Source organism: Brachyhypopomus gauderio, chromosome 13 (assembly GCF_052324685.1).
Source record: "Brachyhypopomus gauderio isolate BG-103 chromosome 13, BGAUD_0.2, whole genome shotgun sequence".
In the NCBI taxonomy this organism is placed as follows: Eukaryota; Metazoa; Chordata; class Actinopteri; order Gymnotiformes; family Hypopomidae; genus Brachyhypopomus; species Brachyhypopomus gauderio.
The window spans coordinates 5,158,835-5,179,748 of record NC_135223.1 but is presented as its reverse complement, the minus strand read 5'-3'; the positions used below and the strand labels follow the sequence as shown (position 1 = coordinate 5,179,748).

General features: G+C 42.0%; 2 protein-coding genes across 3 annotated transcripts in view; one reads left to right on the top strand and one right to left on the bottom strand.

The window, feature by feature from the left end:
* Window positions 1-20,914, top strand: part of adcy2a (adenylate cyclase 2a) — a 61,361-nt gene that overhangs the window by 8,518 nt on the left and 31,929 nt on the right. The gene's annotated exons all lie outside the window — the stretch shown is intronic.
* On the bottom strand, window positions 15,367-16,233 carry LOC143473402 (G-protein coupled receptor 183-like). Its single transcript, XM_076970374.1, has one exon. The coding sequence runs from the start codon at window positions 16,231-16,233 to the stop codon at window positions 15,367-15,369; it is 867 nt and encodes a 288-aa protein (XP_076826489.1).

Below are 20,914 nucleotides of genomic sequence, written 5' to 3'. Positions count from 1 at the left end.
CCTATATCTGCTGAGCCGTGCTAGCTTGCAGAGAGAGATCCTAACTTTACGTTCCTGTGGTCTGATTGTATTATTTATTCAGTACTTATGACTCTAGCATGTTTGTTCTAATTGAGATAGGATAGTTTTCACCCACTGGGCTGTTTGCATGCTATCCACATGCTCAGAATCCAAGACTTGATTGATATTGTATATTAATATTGTATATTACTGCATTATGGAGTTCTGTGTGATTATTTATACTAGCATTTGTATATACAGTGGGGTGCGAAAGTTTGGGCACCCTGTTAATTTTCCTGATTTATCTTTATAAATCATTGAATGTTTGGATATAAAATTCAGTTAAATATAACATATAGGGGACAAAAACAGTGATATTTGAGAAGTGAAATGAAGTTTATATGATTTACAGAAAGTGTGCAATAATTGTCTAAACAAAAATAGGCAGGTGCATAAGTTTGGGCACTGTTGTCATTTTATTGATTTCAAAACCTTTAGAACTAATTATTGGAACTCAAATTTGGTTTGGTAAGTTCAGTGACCCTTGACCTCCACACACAGGTGACTCCAATTATGAGAAAGGGTAGTTCAGTTTGGCAATGTAAGTTTTTCTCCTCTTTGCATCTTCTCTGAAGAGTCGCAGCATGGGAGACTCAAAACAACTTTCAAATGACATGAAAACAAAGATTGTTCACCGTCATGGTTTAGGGGAAGGATACAGAATGCTATCTCAGAGATTTCAGCTTTCAGTCTCCACTGTGAGAAACATTGTGAATGAATGAATGTTCAATTTATATAGCGCCTTTCAAGATACCCAAGGTCGCTTTACAATTTTTAACACAGGTTCAACTCTTACACAACCAATCACCGGCGAGAAGCGGCAGCCAATCACACACAGCGTACTCTCTATCAGAATCCACACCTCCTGGGGGACTGAATGGGGTGCAGGAAGGGGAGAGAGGACAGACCCTAGTGACAGAGCACCATCCACCACTGGGCATACAAGCACACACACACACACACATTCATGCACAGACACTCACACAACTGCTTTTATTGAACATAAAGAGACACAAACACACTCAGGGAGGTCCAATTTACCTAACCTCCATGTCTTTGGACTGTGGAAGGGAAATGGAGACCCCAGAGGAAACCCACGCAGACACAGGGAGAACATGAAAACTCCTAAACACTGCTCAACATCTACTATGGTATTCATGCAGAGGAACAAGTAGAACGTTCTGGAATGGCCATCTCAGTCCCCAGACCTGAATATTATTGAAAATCTGTGGTGTCACAGATGGGAAACCATCAGACCTGAATGAACTAGATGTTTTGTAAAGAAGAATGGTCTAAAATACCTTCAGCCACAATCTAGACTTTCATTAGAAGCTATAGGAGGCGTTTAGAGGCTGTTATTTCTGTGAAAGGAGGACCTACTAAATATTGAGTTATGAGTTTTATTGAGTTGTTTTTTTTGGTGCCCAAACTTATGCACCTGCCTATTTTTGTTTAGACAATTATTGCACACTTTCTGTAGATCATATAAACTTAATTTCACTTCTCAAATATCACTGTTTTTGTCCCCTATATGTTATATTTAACTGATTTTTTAATCCAAACATTCAATGATTTATAAAGGTAAATCAGGAAATTAACCAAGGGTGCCCAAACTTTCGCACCCCACTGTATTGTAAAATTATGATAACCAGTTATTAGTATGCTCTATATCAGTGATTCTCAACTGGTGGGTCGCGACCCAAAAGTGGGTCGCGGACACGTTCTTGGTGGGTCGCGGACAGCTTGTAAAAAAAAAAAAAAAAAGGTCTACTCTTCAGATTTAGACTTCTCTCTACTCAAAAGACAGAGGCACATGCCAGCTCCAGACTGCGACTAAAATGTTCGCAATCGCGACCATAAATGAGTAATAAAATTATTTCACTCGCCAGTACAAGAGCATTATATTTTATGGGTGAAGATTTTTTGTCATTGGAAAAATATCCACAATTTTCTTGAGGTTGTATTTTAAAAGTTAACCGATATGCTGTAGTTCTCACTCTCATGTTCGCTCTGCCCATTAACAAAAGCGAGAATCACCAGCGTGACTCGCAAAGCAGCGGAGCCGAGCTGAAACTTTAGCACTAAGCGTTAGCTTGTTAAAAATTCACATAGTCTACATTTCTGTCGGACCATAAGAGGACACACTCCTTTATAACTGTACATAGTTTTAAGTTCATTTTAATGGGATCAAAAGTCACTCATATACATACTATGAAACTTGGTAAAGTTCGTTTCACGTTCGCATATTCGGAATTCTTTCTTCAATACCTTTAAGTTAAAAGTACCAAAATATGCAAATTCTTATTTCTGGCACCCAAGACAAACATCTACAACTTTGTTTACATCAGGAATATATGTATTTTAAAACATGTTATTTTAAATATACTCCTGTCACCGCTGCAACGTCTAAGGCACCGTCTACAAATGACCTTAACACGGAAGCAAGTGGAGGTCGTAAAGGCCCCAGAGCACTGCGCACTCTGTTTTTTTACAATAATTTCAATAGCTTTTAAACGGTCCATCTAAGACCACCAAAGAAGTTGGATTACATAAAGTTAATCTTTAATAACAACCTACAACTAAAAGATGGGTATTTATACCTTGCACCAATGTGTGGTGATCAGTTTTTGTCAAATATTTCAATAGCTTTTAAATGGGCCATCATAATTCCACAAAACAAGGTTGTTGATTAGGATGCACTTAACTATAACTTGTTTTATGCTCTTATGATGGACATTTTAAAAGCTATTTAAACATTTGACAAAATGTGCACTTAATATTTATACAACTTGTTTTTATCTTATGAAGAATCGTTTAAAAATTATTTAAATCTTTGCAGAAAAAAAGAGTGCGCAGTGCTCCAGGGCCTTTACGACCGCCACTTTCGTCCATGTTAAGGTCATTTGTAGATGGTAATAGTAGTACATTTAAAACATGTCTAATTCCGAATACGCGAACATGAAACCAACTTAACCACAGTTACAAGGAAGAGAAAACATCAGTCATGTTGGACGACAGAGATCCTAAATAACAGCTGACCTGATGTGAGTGCTTATTAGTTTATATTATGGCACCTAGAAAAAGTTATTGGCGCCTGATTTTTTCCTTTTAGGACCTACTGGCTCCTTGAGTAATTTTTAGTATGTAGCCCAGCATGAGAACCATCTTGTTGCCATGGTAACCACCAATTGTTTACCCTTTTAATTTGTTATAACATTTGTACTGTATAAAACTGGGTCGCGACTTAATGACAATGAGAAAAAGTGGGTCCCGGGCTGAGACCAGTTGAGAACCCCTGCTCTATATCAAACTAGAGTTTATGCTTGTCCAAAGGGAAATTCCATGTCTGGAAGGCTAATCAGTGTAGATATGTGGCTGATTTAAATCCATATACTAAATATACAGTTCATATGCTAATTTATGCATTGTGTACCGAAAACATATTCTGCTTGCTAAGAGATGATGAAGGCAATATTTAAATACTGAATAGCTGTGTGTGAACAACTGTGTGTGCCTCAGATTTCTACCGAGGATCTGTTTCCTCCAGCCCGGCTCTGTGTCAGCTCATTTGTATTGCTTTGCTAGGACGATGTAGAGGTTTATTAAGCATGAAAGAGAAATAACCTTTTTGAAAGTGTGATTAAGCAGCGGTAACATTAAGTGCGGGGACGGCGGCTCGTCTTTGCGAGGCCTTGTGTGATTTATGCCTTCTTTCATTCCTCTCTGGTCTGTCTCACGATTCACATCGCTTTACCACATGAAATGAGCTTAATGTCGGAGTAAGCAGGTGTTTGGAGCAGCACTGTGTTGTTCAGCTAGGATTAGTTCCTGAGTTAGCGTCTCCCGAGCTAGTGTCTCATAAAGCTGTTAGTGCACGTGGAGTGTGTATGTCAGACATAGGACATTTGAGGACAGCACAGAGGAGCTTAAACCAGTGATGGATCAGCAGCACTGTATCCAAAAACGTTGGTTTGCCAAGCCTGGTAAAGGCCTCATGTTGTGTATATATATCAACATGAGAGGACACAAGAGGCCCAGCACGCAGTCCTGCTGGAGAGACAGACGGACCACGAGGCCGTTCTGCTCTGTGACCCTCCAGCCCGGTTCGTTTGGCTCCCTCCTGCTGCCTCTCTGGTGGTGCTGCACTCAGTCTACACGTCAGCGACGTAGCCAGGAAACCCGCAGAGGATAGGTCAAGGAGAGGGCGGGGCGGTTGTGATTCGGAGCGCCAGATTATTTCTACACCCTCTCGATGCGTCCGCGGGTTTCAGGATGTTCAGACGGACCTCCCTGCTCACCTTGTTAACGCGACCAGCCTGTCAGTTAAGCACATATGTGTAATCAATATTGGTTTTGAAGAATGGAGGAGTGAAATCTCTGAGGGGCTTTAATTCTTAAACGGAGGCCACGTGAGATGCACATGAGAGGCTGAGCCTTGTGAATCTCACGGGCTGAGACGAAGGTGTCATCTTCTCACTTGCCGAGAGATCTCTCGGCCTCAGCAGGGGGTTTTGCAAGTCACTCTCTCCACACGCTTAGAGCATTCATGACATATGCATCTCTCTGAATGGAAGTAAACACCCCGGACCTTCTCCCCTCACAGCAGGCCAGTGTTGTATTTCGCGAGCCGTCATCATGAATCAACACCAGAATCACTGAAGAAGCAGATTTCTGCGGACTGGAGTGCTCATCTGGAGCCATGGAAACCGTTTCCCGCGTGCCAGGTAACCAGCTAATGAGTTGGAGACTGAACTAAGGCTATTGCTGCGGCGACTAACAGCATCACACAGACATCGAGCTTCACCGAGCTTCACCGAGCTTCACCGAGCTTCACCGAGCTTCACCGAGCTCATGTGTACATCTCGAGAGCCTCAACAGGGAACCTGGAGTCACCTGGACTCGTCTTCCAGTGCCGGACAGACTAGCTTCAGCATTCGTTCATTTGATAATTTGACGCATACCATTAGTAACAGTAATGCTGACGTTAGAAAGTATTTGCCCCGCCCACTGGTAATTAGCATATTTGAGGTGCTGGTGGAGTTGAAAACAAAAAAGTGTGTAAGGAATAGCAGAGATGAAGCAGGTGGTGTGACGGGCAGGGGTGAGCAACGAAAAGGAAGCGATCACGCCAATTCTCAGGGAAAAATGATGGTTTAATAGAAAGTGTGCAAACCTAAAACCTGTGCATCTCCAAATTAAGGATATAATGACCAGCGGTCAACTGGTACAAAGACAAGACATATATAGGCAAACAAACGACCCTCAGGTGAGACGGATCACGGGCTCCGCCCACCTGAGGGACGCACATGACGTCACCAAACAACAACAACAACAGCCGCTGTGGACAGAGGCGGCCGGTAGGGGGCCGCCTCACCGTGACAGGTGGGGTCCGTGCTTATCCCCGATGGCCCTGGGCACCCTGTTGCTATAGTTTTGACCATTTTCTCTCGTTTTTGTCAGATCTATGCTTTTTTTTGTTTTGTCAGATCTGTCCTTTCTATTCTATGCTCCACATAGAATAGAAAGGACAGAGAAAACGTGGCCTTTGGATTCAGGTTTTGACGTTCAATAGGCATTTGAAGAAGAAATAGCCAAGACAATCTGATTTGATTTTGTTTCCCTTATTAGCCATTTCATTTCAGTTATGGCCATGAAATACTGTGATGATTTTGAAAATGTGATAATGAAGCTGTTTTATTTTTCTTATTATATTAGTCACAAACGACTCATGCTTGCACGCAAAATTAAACTGAAAATGTAGCCGATTGATTTCAGTCTTCGTTTTGGCAGGACATTTACGCTCATGTGCGGAGAAAAAACGACAAATGTGGGTTAGCGATTTTATTTCATTGTTGTTTTCCTCCTGTACTAAGACATAAATACCATCTGTTGTGATGAAACAAAGCTTGATGCCTCTCCCGTGCTTGTCCCAAAAGCGTTCGGCCATTATTACTGCATTAGCAGCTAAAATAAAACACTGATTACTGATTACCGCACCCCCACTCCCTTCTAGTCTTTCCACATAACTCAGTTACCAGCATCGGATTTCATAGTTTGGAAGCAGAACACGGTCCGGTATAAATGACATCTGAATTTCATATGATAACCTCTGTTTGTAATGAAACCTTAATGGAAGGAATGTCTGGGGAAATTGGACCGTCAGACCCTGATGAGACAGTATAGTGTAATACAGGCATTCATGCTTCACTAAATGACCTGTCTTCTGAGTGAGGGCCAGGGCCACATCAGACCACGGACATTATATGGCCATTTAGATCTAACAGTCATACCTTTGATAGAACGCATGCACACACACAAACTCACAGAGGAAGTAGTTATGATTATTTTTTGATCGGGGTTACAAAGGCCAGATTTTACCTCAAAAAAACCTTACCATTAGCTTCTCGGTTTCCACCTAATGGAGATGCTTTTCCCTTTTCAGAACCTGTGCTAATCAGACCTTGAGGGATGAGTGCTCAGTAGTTCACTGGAAGCGCACAGCTCTCTGTGTAGTATTAGAACAGGATATGTATTTACATGGCATCTGGGACCGTGTCATTAATAGTCACTCATATTCTCTCGTATTTAGAAACTTCCCGAGGTGATAGACCTCAGGTTGTAATAAGCTTTTTCTTGTGTGAAGCACTTTGAATTGCCAGTGTGCATGAAAGGTGCTATACAAATAAACTTGCCTTGCCTTGCCTAGACTTTAATCCTGTGTTTAATCCAGCACAATCTGACTAAAGCTAAAATAAATAAATCTCCAAATTATTCATCTCCTAGTACAATTTATTTAAATTTGAGAGGGATCTTCATGGATTAACAATATAATTCTAATCCTATCTGCAGACATCAATATTGACAATTTCTTGGTCTGACACTGATCTCTGATATGATGTGATGTGTACATGTGTACGTACATGAGATCCATGAGCTCTAAGACTGTGGTACAGTTTCATTTTGCTTGTTTGCTTTTGACAGTAAAAAAAGAAGAAGACCTAATCAATACTTTCATGTTGCTTGGTGGAGCCACATTCAGAGATGGAGTATTGATGAAATAATCGTAGTGGCCCCAGAGCACTGATACACGAGGGCAGAATTTCAATAAGCTGTCTAAAACCCATAGTGCTAACATAGTGCTAATATGACATATAGCCATGTCTAGAATTATTGGCAGCTTCTGATGAAAATCGCTTTTTGTATCAAATTAGAAATTATTATCTGTTGTTTATGTTGAAAAAAAAAAAAACCCTGCATTTAAAATTCCAATACAGTGGGTTTGTTTTGTGTTTTCATGTTTGTGACAGTTGGCTGAATTTCTGCCGGTTCTTTTCAGGTGCCTTATGGAGTTTGAAGTGGTCGCTCCAGTGTCTTTAATTTGTTTCCCACTTTCTTTACACATTGCCGTTCTTCGGTTATATCTAAAGATGTTAAACTCCCTATGGCCAGCAGCTCTACGTATGGTAAAGCTGAAGCCATGGCAACCTAGTTTGTTCACATTTGACGTGTCTCTGCAATTTCCCGCTAGCGATAACCAGATGTTCTGATACGTCACGAGAAAAGGGGCTGCGTTCCAAATCACAGAATCAAAAGTGAGGAATAAGGGCATCCTAAACATACAAATTAATGTGTTTTTCTATAACTGACACACAACATCTGGGTAACGGACTGACACTTATTGTTCATGAGTTATTTTGGACGAGTCCGAGTCAAGAGTCACTAGGGACGAGTTTCAAGTCAAGTCTAAAATCTCTTTGCCCTCTCGAGTATACCAATCTCTGGATTACAGGGGAAGAGGGAGGGAGAGGAAGAGGGAGAGAGTGAGAGATAGAGAGAGAGAGAACTTAAGTACTTAATTTTGTTGACATTTGTGACAGCATTGAATCTTCATTAAATGAAACTTGGGCTACATGATTTACATTAGGCTATGTTCAAACTTGTATGTTCAAACAATGTTCAAAATTTGTAAATGTGAGTCCCGCCTGAAGCTAAATCTTCATTTGCCAAATCTTCATTTATATTTCATACCTTTGGCAGATGCTCGTATGCAGTGACCAAGATTGAACACTTACAGTTCTGTTTTTCTTATTGATCCAGTAGATCCAGTAAAGCCAGGAGATCCAGTAGATCCAGCTGCTCTCTTGTGGTAGTTATTAATGGTAATGCGAAACAGTACAAATTCATCCCTCTGAAAAACCAGTTAAAAATAACTGTGATTAAAGATTTCAGGTTTTCTACAAATGTATGCATTGTACATCGTACATCATTTATTGTTAATTGTTTATCAGCAAACAACTCGAGTTGGGTTTCTGGTCTAGATTTTCCATTCTTTTCTACGTACAGAGAAATGTGTCTAAAATTTTGTCCAAGGACATTGACCAATACCCAACAGATTTACACGAGCACACAGAGGGACTTTACAGAACATAAAACAAAATGAAATGGAATAAATCAAAGTAAAGAGAAGATAAAACAGAAAGTCAACAACAATATTAGAAATTCCAAATACATCAAGACAAAAATGACCACATAACGCAAGAAATAAAACACAACAGCAGAAGACGCAGGATTTTTTAAAAGCTAGTTTAAATAGACCCTCCTCCTAAAAGAGGGTTATTGTGAGCCTTCAGGTCACTAGGAAGGGGACGCCGTAGCTTAAGATTTCGGAGCAAATGAGGATTCTTGGCCACTCTTTAGGGAGCGAGCATGCACCCTGCCCTTGGGGCACTACAGCTCCATTTCACAAACTCACTTCATCTGCAGAGCCCAGAGAACACCATATATTTATTCTTAGCTTCAGTAAGCACCAATGCGAGGTCCCACAGGAATGTCTGAATACAGTTGAAGTCTTTCTGCAATGTGTTGTCTAGGTCACAGTGTCACACAGGCAGACTAATAACATCAGTGTCATCAGTATATAATAGATTTAACTGCCACAGTCCTTGTCTGCTCATTCCAAGCCCTGCAGACACACAAGCACACATCACACCAGCCAATCAAAAGTTTGGACAGTGATATTTGTGAAATCGATGCCAATATACAAAAACAACAACAAAGATTATTTCGAGAGTGACGAGCTTGTGCACAGGTGTCGACTGCTCTTCAGCATCTGTAGGTCAACAGTTTGCCGGCGTATCGTGTGCTGTAGCTCACCGTTTCCTTATCGATATACTGTTTAAACATTAGGTTAAACAGATTTAACGATGCGGGTTTTAATCACATAAAAGGTCACATTTTCTCCTCGTACATCCACAGAGGAACTGCACTGGACATCTTAGTGAACCTCTGCTGCTTGAAACTCTGCTGCAGAGCCAGATTTCTTATTTCTCAGGGTCAAAGGTCAAAATGTCACAGGCTTCGAGAGTGGCTGGGACTTTATCACCCAAGGGATCAGAGGCACAAACATAGTGAGGTGTATTGTGTGTACACAAACGATGGAGGCAGAGGTGAACCAGAAGGAAAAGCACATGGATTATGTTCAAACAAACAAGCAAGGGGATTCACGTGGGGTCAGAGGTTCAAAACCAAGCAATTCAAACATTTCTACAATGTACATGTTATGGCTACCACAGGCTTCAGCTGGAATAAATCTATTGTATATTGCATGCAGATTGCAAATCTGACTTAAACTATGAATATTTCTTAAAGTTTCACTCTGTGATTTAACATACAAATCAAACTTGTTAACAGACAAATCATATATGCATTCGGAAAGCTTAAATTGTGTCAGCTGTTCTCATAGGTATTTCTTTTCGGCTGAGTCCGGCTGCTTTAGGTGACTAAAAATCAAATCGGTTGTTTTTTATTCACCTTTAATTTTTTTGCTGCTTTTGTTCCTTTGGGAGAGGCGTAGTCAGCTTGAGATACATTTCTTCAGTCGAACATTCAAATGATCCAGCTTACCCACATTGTCCAGAAATAGGAGAGGCATGATCACGCACCCAGCCGTGCAGAAAGACACCCCAAAGAACGCGAAGGTGCAGAAAAGCTCCAATTCGCTAAGTATGATAAATCTGCCGAAGAGGAACATGACCGCTGGCGGCAGGTAGGCCGTGAAGGTCATGATGAAGCTGGTGCAGATGGTCTGCAGAGCGCGCTTCTTCTTGGGGTGCACGTTGATTTTCCCAGATGGATCCGGCAACTTCAGAACGCGAAATACCAACACATCGCAGAAGGTAATGACGGGCAGGGCCACCATCAGAGGAGCAGAGATCACCGGACTGGTGAAGATTTCTCTGATCATGCACAAGACGGAACCGTACGCCAACGTGACCACCCAGACGGCCAGGCAGATCGCCTCCCTAATTCTGTTCCGGTTCCTATTGGTCATGTATTTGATAGGATGAATCACAGCAAAGTAACAGTCCCCACAGATGCAGGCCATGAAGACCGGCCTGCCGCAAAGAGGCAGACAGTGGATGAAAGACGAGAAGTAGAAAACGTTGCGGTTGCCTATGATCATGTAATTGCAGACAGCTGGTAGGAGCCAGATCATGAAGGAAAAGTCCATGATGCTGAGGTTGAGCATGAAGACGTCACCGAACAGGCCCTGATGGCGACGCTGACACAACTCCCTCAGGACCATGACGGAGGCCGGGACGCCCATGACGACCAGAACCACAGAAAAGACGGTCCAGAAGAGCCTGCCGGTGGGAAGCTCTCGGCACCGCTCGAAGGAGTCCGTGACCTGGGTGATGTTAGAGGGGGCAGACAGCAACAACAGCAAATCCCTCTTTGCCAGTAATTCCATATTCACATCTGTGTGGAAATAAAGAAACTGATGACATAAATAAATAAGTTGATAAATGAACAAAAAGTTATCTGCACAGGAAAACAAACACTTGCAGAATGCAGACAAATTCTGTTAGAAGTTTTACTGAATCTGAACTGAATCTCAGACTGGCATATGCAAAAATCTGAGCCTCATTTAAGCAGGATGGGGCTGCCTGGTGGGCGTGGTGGGGTGGGTGGGCGTGGTTCACATCTTTCTGACTCCATTTTGGTTAGCACACTGGTAAAGTATTATCAGTATTATTATTATTAGTATGTATTATCTCCACAAGTCTTTAAATGGTCAGTCTTTACAAAATTGTTTAGACATAGAAAATAAACACAATAAGTCATGGAGAAACATGTATCAGAGTAAGTGAAACTACAGAACTATTCAATTATGTAAATTGGTGTCACATCCGCAAATTAGAAAATGATTCCTAGTAGCAGAAAGGCAATAAATGTCATAATAATGGTGTGAAATGCTCACGTATTTAGAGGTATGTTACAATTCTCTGAAGGGTCTGTGTTTCTCTGAGCTCGATGTACTGATATATTATGAAAGGTGATGTCAGGGGAGCACTTGAGAAAGGAGAGATGAATATTCACTTAGACCAGACATGACCCAACGCCAAATGTAATTACCTAAACAAATAGGAAGACTAGCTTCCTAATTACAGTCTAGAGCTAGATGTGAACAGTCTAGAATGAACCATGTAAAAAAAAATAAATACTTTTTCTCAAATGCAAGTCATGTCTAGAGCGTATAGCTGATAAAACACATGAGAACACATGAGAAACAGAAACGTTTTCCTTGTGTGGTCATGTCTGAAATTTGTAGAGAAATCTTACATATATATATATATATATATATATATATATATATATATATATATATATGTATATTCCATGGAACTTACAATCAGTCTTTAAAAGTTGCTGTTCCTGTTCACAAGTTCAAAAAAGATACATGAATGCATTAATTTTATGATAATGATCTTTTGCATTTTCATTTAATTTAAACCTGCTGTTTCAACACTGAACAATGTTCATGAAACAGATGAAGGTTTTGACAGGGTGTGAAATTCAGGTGGATGGACGGGGTATATTATGTAAATTTCTTGGTCCGTGGAACAACACAGGTGTTAGTCATTTACACAGATCTGTCTGAGCTGTCCAAGTTTAAAAAACAAGCCATTAGAAAACAAAGCATCTGAGTGCACTACATCTCTGATTAAAGTCCAATAGGTAAGGTTGGTACAGGGCGATGAATCATTTTTCTTTCTCATTTTGTTAAGCGTGTAGCAGTCCTTAGAATATCAGGTGTCTTACCAAACCCAGAGCCTCTTTAAGTCTGGAGCGTCTAGCTCCGCCCCCACCTGTCAGGCGTGTCTTTATGCTCATGTTCCATGTGCTTGTCTAGTTTTTCTCAGTTGTCATGCCTTGTTGTTTATAACTCTCCATGTTTCTGAGACTTGGGTTTCCGGTGCTTCGGTATTCCCAGGTTGTATCATTAGTGTGTCGCTTGGTTTGTATCCTGTCTATGTTTTTTACCCTAGCTTTGTTTGGCTCCTGGTTCTGTCGTGTATCCTGTGTTCATCATGTCTCTTCATGTCGGTTACTTGTCTGTTGCTGATTGTCTTTCTTTTGGGTTTGTCACTAATAAGTCTCGCTGTACTTAGTAAATGAAGATTTCTCCCGGTCTCAGTACTGTGCTGAACCATATTGTGTATTTTTGGATGGCAGACATTCTCCACCCAGGGATCTGTCTGGAATCAGGGGATCTCTCTGCACTAAAAATACAGTATATCTGGACCATCTATTGTGTTGATGAGAACATTGCTGGACAGTTGCGGTGAGGAGCAACATCATCACAAGTAATGATGCCAGTGACGAGTGCGTCTGGTGAAACAGCATTAGTTGTATAATTCAGGACTTGTGAACGTTCTGACATTTGCAATGTTGAAAACACAATCACCCTTCAGTAAATAAACAATAATTAAACAACTAGGGCCCCAAAAGAGGTTTTATAGGGAAATGAAAGATGAGCACTTGAGAGTGAGCACACAGTGAGAGTGGACTTGAAGTTCAGCTCCAGTGGAGCTGTAGAGGCGTCAGTCGTTCAGAGACCCCTCCGCCCTGATTGGTAGAACTGCACTTTATAATATTTGTACCCGGCTCACCATGGTGATGATCTGTAATCACGTGACTTCAGGCTTCTCAGTAGTGTCTCTTAAAATAAGAGACATGAATGCAAAACAGTGCAAAGCGTAATTGGAAATTGCAGTAAAAATAAGAAAGGAATTATGCAAAGGCGACATCTGCAGATCAGGATCAACCATTTAAACAGACCTGCTGTGTAAACATGTCAATCCACAACTCTTTTGAACCTGGCATTAGGCTATTTGAATTCACATTATATTTGAATGCATATTCCATTATTGCTTTGTAAGATGCGTAGTTTTTAAGATCATATTTTTAATAATTTTGAGAAAAATGAACAATTAGCAGACCTACATTTTTATCTTTGTCAAGAAATCCAGAGTGTACAAATCAGAAAATAAATAGCTAATAGCTAGTCAACAAGCTAGCAAACTAACAAACAATTTTATTGTTATGTTAACTAGACAGTATTAGTTTGCCTAGGATTTCCATGGATTTGATTTAGTGATTTAATATTCACAACCCAGAAGAGATGACGTGTAGAGATGACAAAGTTTAGCTTGTTCCGACTCTGAGTTTGGCTTGCCCAGAGCTAAGTTTGCCCAGAGTTAAGCTTGCTCAGAGTTTAGCTTGCTGAGAGTTAACCTTGTTTATTTTTAACAAGTTTTTTTTTTTTTTTTTTTGTATAATCCACATTTACATATTAGAACACGACAGACATGTTAACTCTGGAACGTTAGCTCAGATTTCCTCGATTTCTTCTGGTCCTTGCAGCCCTGTTTGTGAAAGTGCTGTGGTGTCTTCGTAATGTCACCTGTCTCAAATGTTCCGCTGTCCAATTCACTTCCTCAGAGCTTGGAAATAATGGAGACTGACAGCCAGTAGGACTCCAATTAAAGGCGTGCAGTTAGAGGCAGGTGTGAACACCCAAGATCTGGAGCGTTTGAGTAAGCTATAAAAAGAAGTGCACTCAGTTTGAGGTCAACCGTTTAATCATTATACATTTTCTACTGTTCACATTATAGGGTATAGCACACCAAAACACTCCCCATCAATAGCACTATTAAAAGCCACACAGAAATGTCATTCATGAAGTGGGCAATCCATGTAAATGCTTAAGTCTTTCATAACCATGCGTTTAAAACACCAAAGAGAATTACTGCTAGGAAAATTGTGCCAAAAGTGGTCAGGCTAAATATGAAAAAGTGGACATTCATTGTCGCTGGAGAGGTTCATGTAGCAACGCGGCAAACTCCTCTGAGCTGAGGAGATGAATAGTCTGGTTTTCTCACATCTCAAAGTGTTGAAATTAAATGGATCACAATAACAGCCAGTAACAGTGAATTGTGAGCTAAAATGCAGAGCTAGCAGAGATGTGTGGTCACTTCACTGCCATTGGACTGTGGAGGTCTGGCTTCCTTGAGTCCTGTCCAAGTTCACCACATTAACGTGAATCAGCCTGATTCTGCCACATAACGCAGTCACGTGGATCTCCGAGTAATGAGAGCAGTGCTGTGATGTCGCTTTGACAGATCATCTCTGATGAATCCACCTTACTGCACTCTCTTTGTTTGGGAAAATGAAAAACCTGATCAAAATGACAATAGAAACAAATCTGATGTAATGTCCGGCTCACGTGACATCTGTGTGACGCGGGCGTGGATCAAATAACTAAAGCTGCAGGCAAAGAAATGCGCGGCAGTCGAGTGTTGGCGACACCGGTCAGCGTCCTGCCGCGTCGCTCTGGACTACATTCAGTGTAGATGTAGAAAAATGCTCCCGCAAATGGAGGAATACATGCCAGAACAGATTACCATTGGTTTTGATGGTGTTTCTCTGCACCACCATATTAATTTGAAGATATGTTTATTAATTATGCCTAGGTATGTATGTAACTAGCTGTGTTTCCACATAAAGTTACACCAAATGTCTGCAACCACAGGAATGTTGCAGTTTATATTTTGGTTTTGGTCAAATGCTTCTGAAACCCAAATTACAGATTTGCTTCTTTTTAAACTCTTTACTCTTTTCTGTACCCGTAGATCATTTTCTGCAATTGACATTTGCATTTTATTGTCTTGATTTTATTTGAGTATAGCTTAAACATGGAGGGGTTTTGACCAGTGGCACATGCACACCTGACAATATGACCCAGAATTCACCAGTTAAACATTAAAGCACACACAGGGGTGAGGGTTGGGGGGCGGGGGGTGGGGGGGGGGGGGTGGGGGTGGTGTTGAAGGTGTCACTGTTGCTGGACCACCTAGAAACATGAAATGGGCTTCGTCTTAAAGTGCTTCGTCTTAAAGACTTAAACACCTGTGAGTCCTCCTGTATGGATCAGCAATTGTCGAAATACAGAGGAAAAAAATGTCATTTTTTCCACCATTTCTTGACAATATCAAGCTTTTCCACTTTCACCAAATATACAATAGGCATAATGACGCATCCGGCCATGGTGAGACAGCATCCGTAAAAGAGAAATCCACAGGACCAAGTCACCTCATCCACATTCATCAGAGTCCCAAATGAGAACAGGACAGCAGGGGGCAGGTAGGTGACGAAGGTCATAACGCAGCTCACTCTGATGATCTGAAGAGCTCTCTTCTTCTGCGGGTGGATGCTTACGTTACGGGACGGGTCTGGTTTCTTCAGAGCTTGAAGTATGGAAATATCGCAAAGGGCAATAATAAATAAGGCTGTCAAAATAAACGTAGAGGACCAAGGACTTGAAAACACCCAGGGCACAGAGGCTATGACTGAGCCAAAACTGAGTACAATTAACCAGACTGTGATGGAGATTGCCTTTTTAATTATGACGATTTTCTTACTGGTCTTGTACGCTATTGGATAAACCACAGCAAAGAAGCAGTCTCCGCACACACAGGCCATGAAGAGAGGTCTGCCTGTTAAAGTGAAACTTAGTATGAAGTTACAAATCCACTCATATTCCATGCTGTTCCATATCATGTAATTACATACACTAAACGGGATGGTGGATGTTAAAATCAGATCGACGACAGTCATGCTCAGGGAGAAGATGCCATCACTGAAGACAGTATGTCGCCTCCTCCGATAGAGCACGTAAAGAACTCCGATGCTGGATGGAAAACCCAGGAGGAAACAAAACACAGAGAAAACTGACCAGATTAAAGGCCCCGCCAGCTTTTTCGAACACCAGTATCCCCCCGCGTCCGTGTCCGAGGAAGATGAGGAAGAGTTGATGATTGCGAAGCTCATGTCAGCCTCGTTTTCTGAGCAGGCAGATGATCAAACCCCAGAGAGGAGGAGAGGATCGAAAGCACAAAAACACAGTAAAGCACAAAGGGAACTTTTCGCCGCAAGTCAAACTCGCTGGGAAACCCGGCAGACGGAACAATAAGCAGGACTTGTTTTGACACTGTAGCATTCTGAGGGGCGGAGCATGAGGTGACAATGTGCAGCTTTGATTGTTCCTCATATTTGAATATGCAAATGTCATTGCATGTACAGCTGTAGATGGGGTGAGGTTTGAAACGCGTTAAAAGCTTCTCTGTGATTCCAATTTTTTTTAAATGAGAAAATCACATTTGGCCACTGGATCTTGCGTGTGACTACAGACGTCATATTAATCTTCAAAGCGGTGGCTGGCGAGCGCTGATTGAAGCACAGGAGAAGCTTCCGCGCTTCAATCCAACTTTGTCAGCCGCTGCTTTTAGATCCGTTTCACGGCACGTGGTGAGCAGGAGCCTCTCCTCTGTCCTGTGGGCGTGGCCATCACTACAGGCACGCCATTTATGGGTTGTTGCATTTACTGTTTTTGAAGTTTTCTCAATGTTGTTGTACAGCTATGAGTTTCTCATTTGAACTCTTTTCTAATATATTTCCACTTGTAGAAGGATGGCATGTCTGCACCCATTAAAGAGGGGGAGAGAGAGGAATACAGAGAGAGAGAGAGAGAGAGAGAGAGGGATAAAATCAGAGGGAGAGAGAGCAGCCGTGGGGAATTTCCATTAAAGTGTGCTATGTGGCGGACATGGACCCAGCAAAATAAAAGCAATCACTGCTCTACATGGTCCAAATGCCCAGTGATGTGAATGCACCATCATTCCATTACTACAACTTCACATCATCCGTCCCAGTGCCTCCTAGTTAATGTGGGAAGAAACATTTGGCACTGGACTTTTAGGACACACACACACACACACACATACACATACACATACACACACATACATATACATATAGGACATATGGGACATAAAGGGCAAATGGGACATATAGGATATATAGAAGTTGGGCCAGTAGTCGTAACAATATACTGATGTGAACCGTGATTGCACTCAAGTACCCCCAGTATGCCACGACTGACAGGATTTCAGACGCTTTTTGGACAGGACAGATAAAACTTTAGCAGACCCTGTTCTTTTGCTTCAACCTCTGGAGCACAGGCGTTGTGCTAATTATGTAAGTCTGTTTGATCTGTTTTAACTGGATTAGGAGTGATTCTATTATATTGGTTTACTTTGCCTTGCTGGACCAGCGTTGGCTTCATGGATTTTATTGCCCTGTTGTAAATCTCCATTACTGCATGGCGGGTTCCATCTTTTGAGGGTTCGTCCTCTGTAACACAAGAATCCCTTCATGACGCCTTCGTACAAGGCTCATGGGGAGATGCATTAATCATCAGAATTAGCTACTGTCTAATTTCTGTCTAACATATTCTGAATGGCCTTGGCTAATAAGCAGTTCTCTGTCATGCATGAGTATAGAGGTTTAAAGAGCGTGAATGGGAAATGAACCAAATCTCCTGATAAAAGGAAAGAGGAAGTGCGATTCTGGACTTAACAGAACTCAGGAGGTCTTTCCATTAGGTTTGTCTACATGCATGGGCCAGCCACTTTATTAGAAACTCCATATTGGTACTGTATAAGTCCATGTGTCCGTGTGGCACTTACACAAGTTCAAACACTCCAGCCTGATTCTCTGCATGACTATCACTGCTGGCACCGGCTCACCACACAGGTAATCAGTACCAGTGGTGGTACTGATGGGTTATGGGTAGTCAGTGACAAAAGGTGAAGCTCATATAATGTCATCTGTGATTATACAAAATTGTGCAAATGTCAAATGTACACTTAATGGGTCTGAGCATTAATTGCATTAAAAAACAGTAAGAAAATGAAGAAACAAATATGTAAAAAGTGAGGCTGCAATTCAAAGTGCAACCGGAGATGTACGGAGAGTGAATAAAATATGTACGGAGGAGGATTCATAATACAAGTACAGAAAATAGTTCAAACCAGTCTAAACCAGTCTGTCAGACATGATTGTTCTGATTGTCTGAATGGTCTGTTGAAAATCCAGTGTATTTGAATCAGCAGGACATATTTCCAAATGTCTCAGAGCCATCCGTTCTTCTCAAATAACTCTGGCATGTTGCAGGACATCTGGGAAAGTACGAGTTTACACATACAAGCGATATAATACAAACGTCATGATCGTATACAGACAAAACGACTTTGTTAACGGTGGCGAAGGAGAATAAATGGCCGTGAAAAGCAGATCAGGGTGATCGTGCAAAACGTGACAGATGGAGTCGCTTCAGCCTCAGGCAGGCTGAGAGACCGCGTAAAGAGAAGATCCCCAAGAACCTCGCGGACACCTCCAAGGCGGCCGAGTCATGTGACGAGGGGTGGGGAGCCCTTCTCTGCCAGCCTTTCTGAGATCTTCAGGGTTGTTCTCAGGGCATGCGGTGCGGTACCAGCTATCAACCATATGCCAAATGAACGATTGGTCAATCCGCATGACATTCTGCTCATTTGACAGTCCAAATTCAGACCAGTCCGGCCCCCAAATGCCAGTGCTGACATCTCGGTTACGGAGTGAAAGTGTCTCCAGTCACTGGTCCAGTGCACCATTCGTGGGTTTAACTCCATAGGTCTTCACCTCACTACCACACAGCAATTACAGCCCAGAAACTGCAGGCAACTCTTACTTACTGATTCTAATTTAACTTTTCGCTCACTTTATTCCTCAACAGCGATTTTAGCTGCATGTATTTTTTGCATTATGGAAACCTTTTTTTCCTCTTTTGAAATTAACTGACGCATGACACGACATCAAAAGTAGCTTGGAAACCGTCCATTTTCTTCATGAAAGGCTCGTCTGATCACATCGGCGTGGAAGTCATCCATCCCGTCCTGCCGGAGGGACACAGAGGGAGCTTTGATGGGATTGCCCGTAGGTGACAGCACGTCACACGCAAAACCCAATTTCTTATGTTGCTGTTCAATTACGCCACGTTACATCACTCTCTTTGCCCTCTTCCTCAGAGCAGCTTGCACGGGAGGGTCGTCTCAGGACAGGGCCGAACCACTCTGCGTTCATAGCTCCTCTGGGAGCTCTCGGAGAGGCACAACACCGGCCTGCATGTTTGAGTCGTGGGCTGATGTTGTTATCCGCAGAGACTTGGGTGGAAAAACCAGATTTTAAAAATCAATGGTTTAAGAAAACTGACCGTCTTTAACCATTTATGCTTAATAATACAAAACCATTTAGCATAAATGATTTCATAAATTAAATAAACAAAACTAAATAATTTATTGTATTAACATAAGTAAATCAGATTATTTACATTAACTCCATAGACTGTGTAGTATTGATTAAGTAATGGGCATATCTGGAATCAGTGTGGTGTTTGTAATCGTGGTTGGGTTCCCCCCGAGTCTTGGTTCCTCTCAAGGTTTCTTCTTCATGCTCTTAGGGAGTTTTTCCTTGACACTTGGCTTGCCCACAGGGGGCTTGGATTCGGACACTTGTAAAGCTGCTTTGTGACAACAACTGTTGTAAAAAGCGCTATATAAACACAACATTTTTATTGATTGATTGATTGATTGAACTCTCCACCTAAAACCATGTAATCTTATATGTAGACTAGCCTATGTACCCTTTAGCCATCACATAAAAGCCATCAAACACACTTATACTGCAAAACAGCCAGTACACAATAAAAACCAGAGACAAGTTTATACATAAAGAAATTAAGATTTGTTTTGCCTCAGCATGTCAGCTCTGGTCAGGCAAGAGATTCTCATCAACATCACAGGCAATATTAGCGCTAGCAACATTAGCCGGTCAGTAGGGGGTAAACCACTTGTACACCTTGTCCACCCTTGACCAGCCTCAACCCTAACAAGCCTCTGCCCTTATATCTAAACAAGTCCTCTCCATGGTCTGGTGGATCTGGATATGGATGTAGGGTTTACAGTCATAGACCTCTGACTGCTGAAACGCACTCCTCCCTGGGGGGTCAGAAGTGAGATCGTGCAGAGTGAAGACATTGCTAAGTCTTGGTTTGTTCATGAACCTCAAGCTGGAGCAGGGGGATGGAAATCGTACCAGCTGCCGTCATAGACCCGACCCGACAGAACACAACTGCACTCAAATACAATACTAAAACCATACTTCCACATATTTCAATCGCGGGGCTTTCATTCAGTCCGAGGCTCTTTGGAAAGGAACACGGCAAACCTTTCTCATCCTCCGCCCGATCTGTGGAAGAATGCGGTCGGTCGCTGGGATGATGACTACATAAGTGCCTGGGACATTCCCTGATCCTCAGCAACACGTCTTTGTACCTCACGCGTGCGGATGTTATCGTTGGTCACGGCCACGATGATTTCCATCTGCCGCTCTTCAGAAAAATAGCCTCCTCCTGCTTCCTTTCAGTGGTGGTCTCTCAATTCTGCAGAAATAACGAGCTGCATGTGAGGTGGATTTCACGCAGCACACGGCACTGTAGAGCAAACTTCAACAGCACAAGTGTGCGGTGACCGCACTGTGTGCAGCACTCCAACGTTACAGCATGGCAAACTCACCGGACAGCAGAATTCAAACTTGTTTTTAGGTTTAAGCTTTAACCCCCAAACTAAAACAGGTT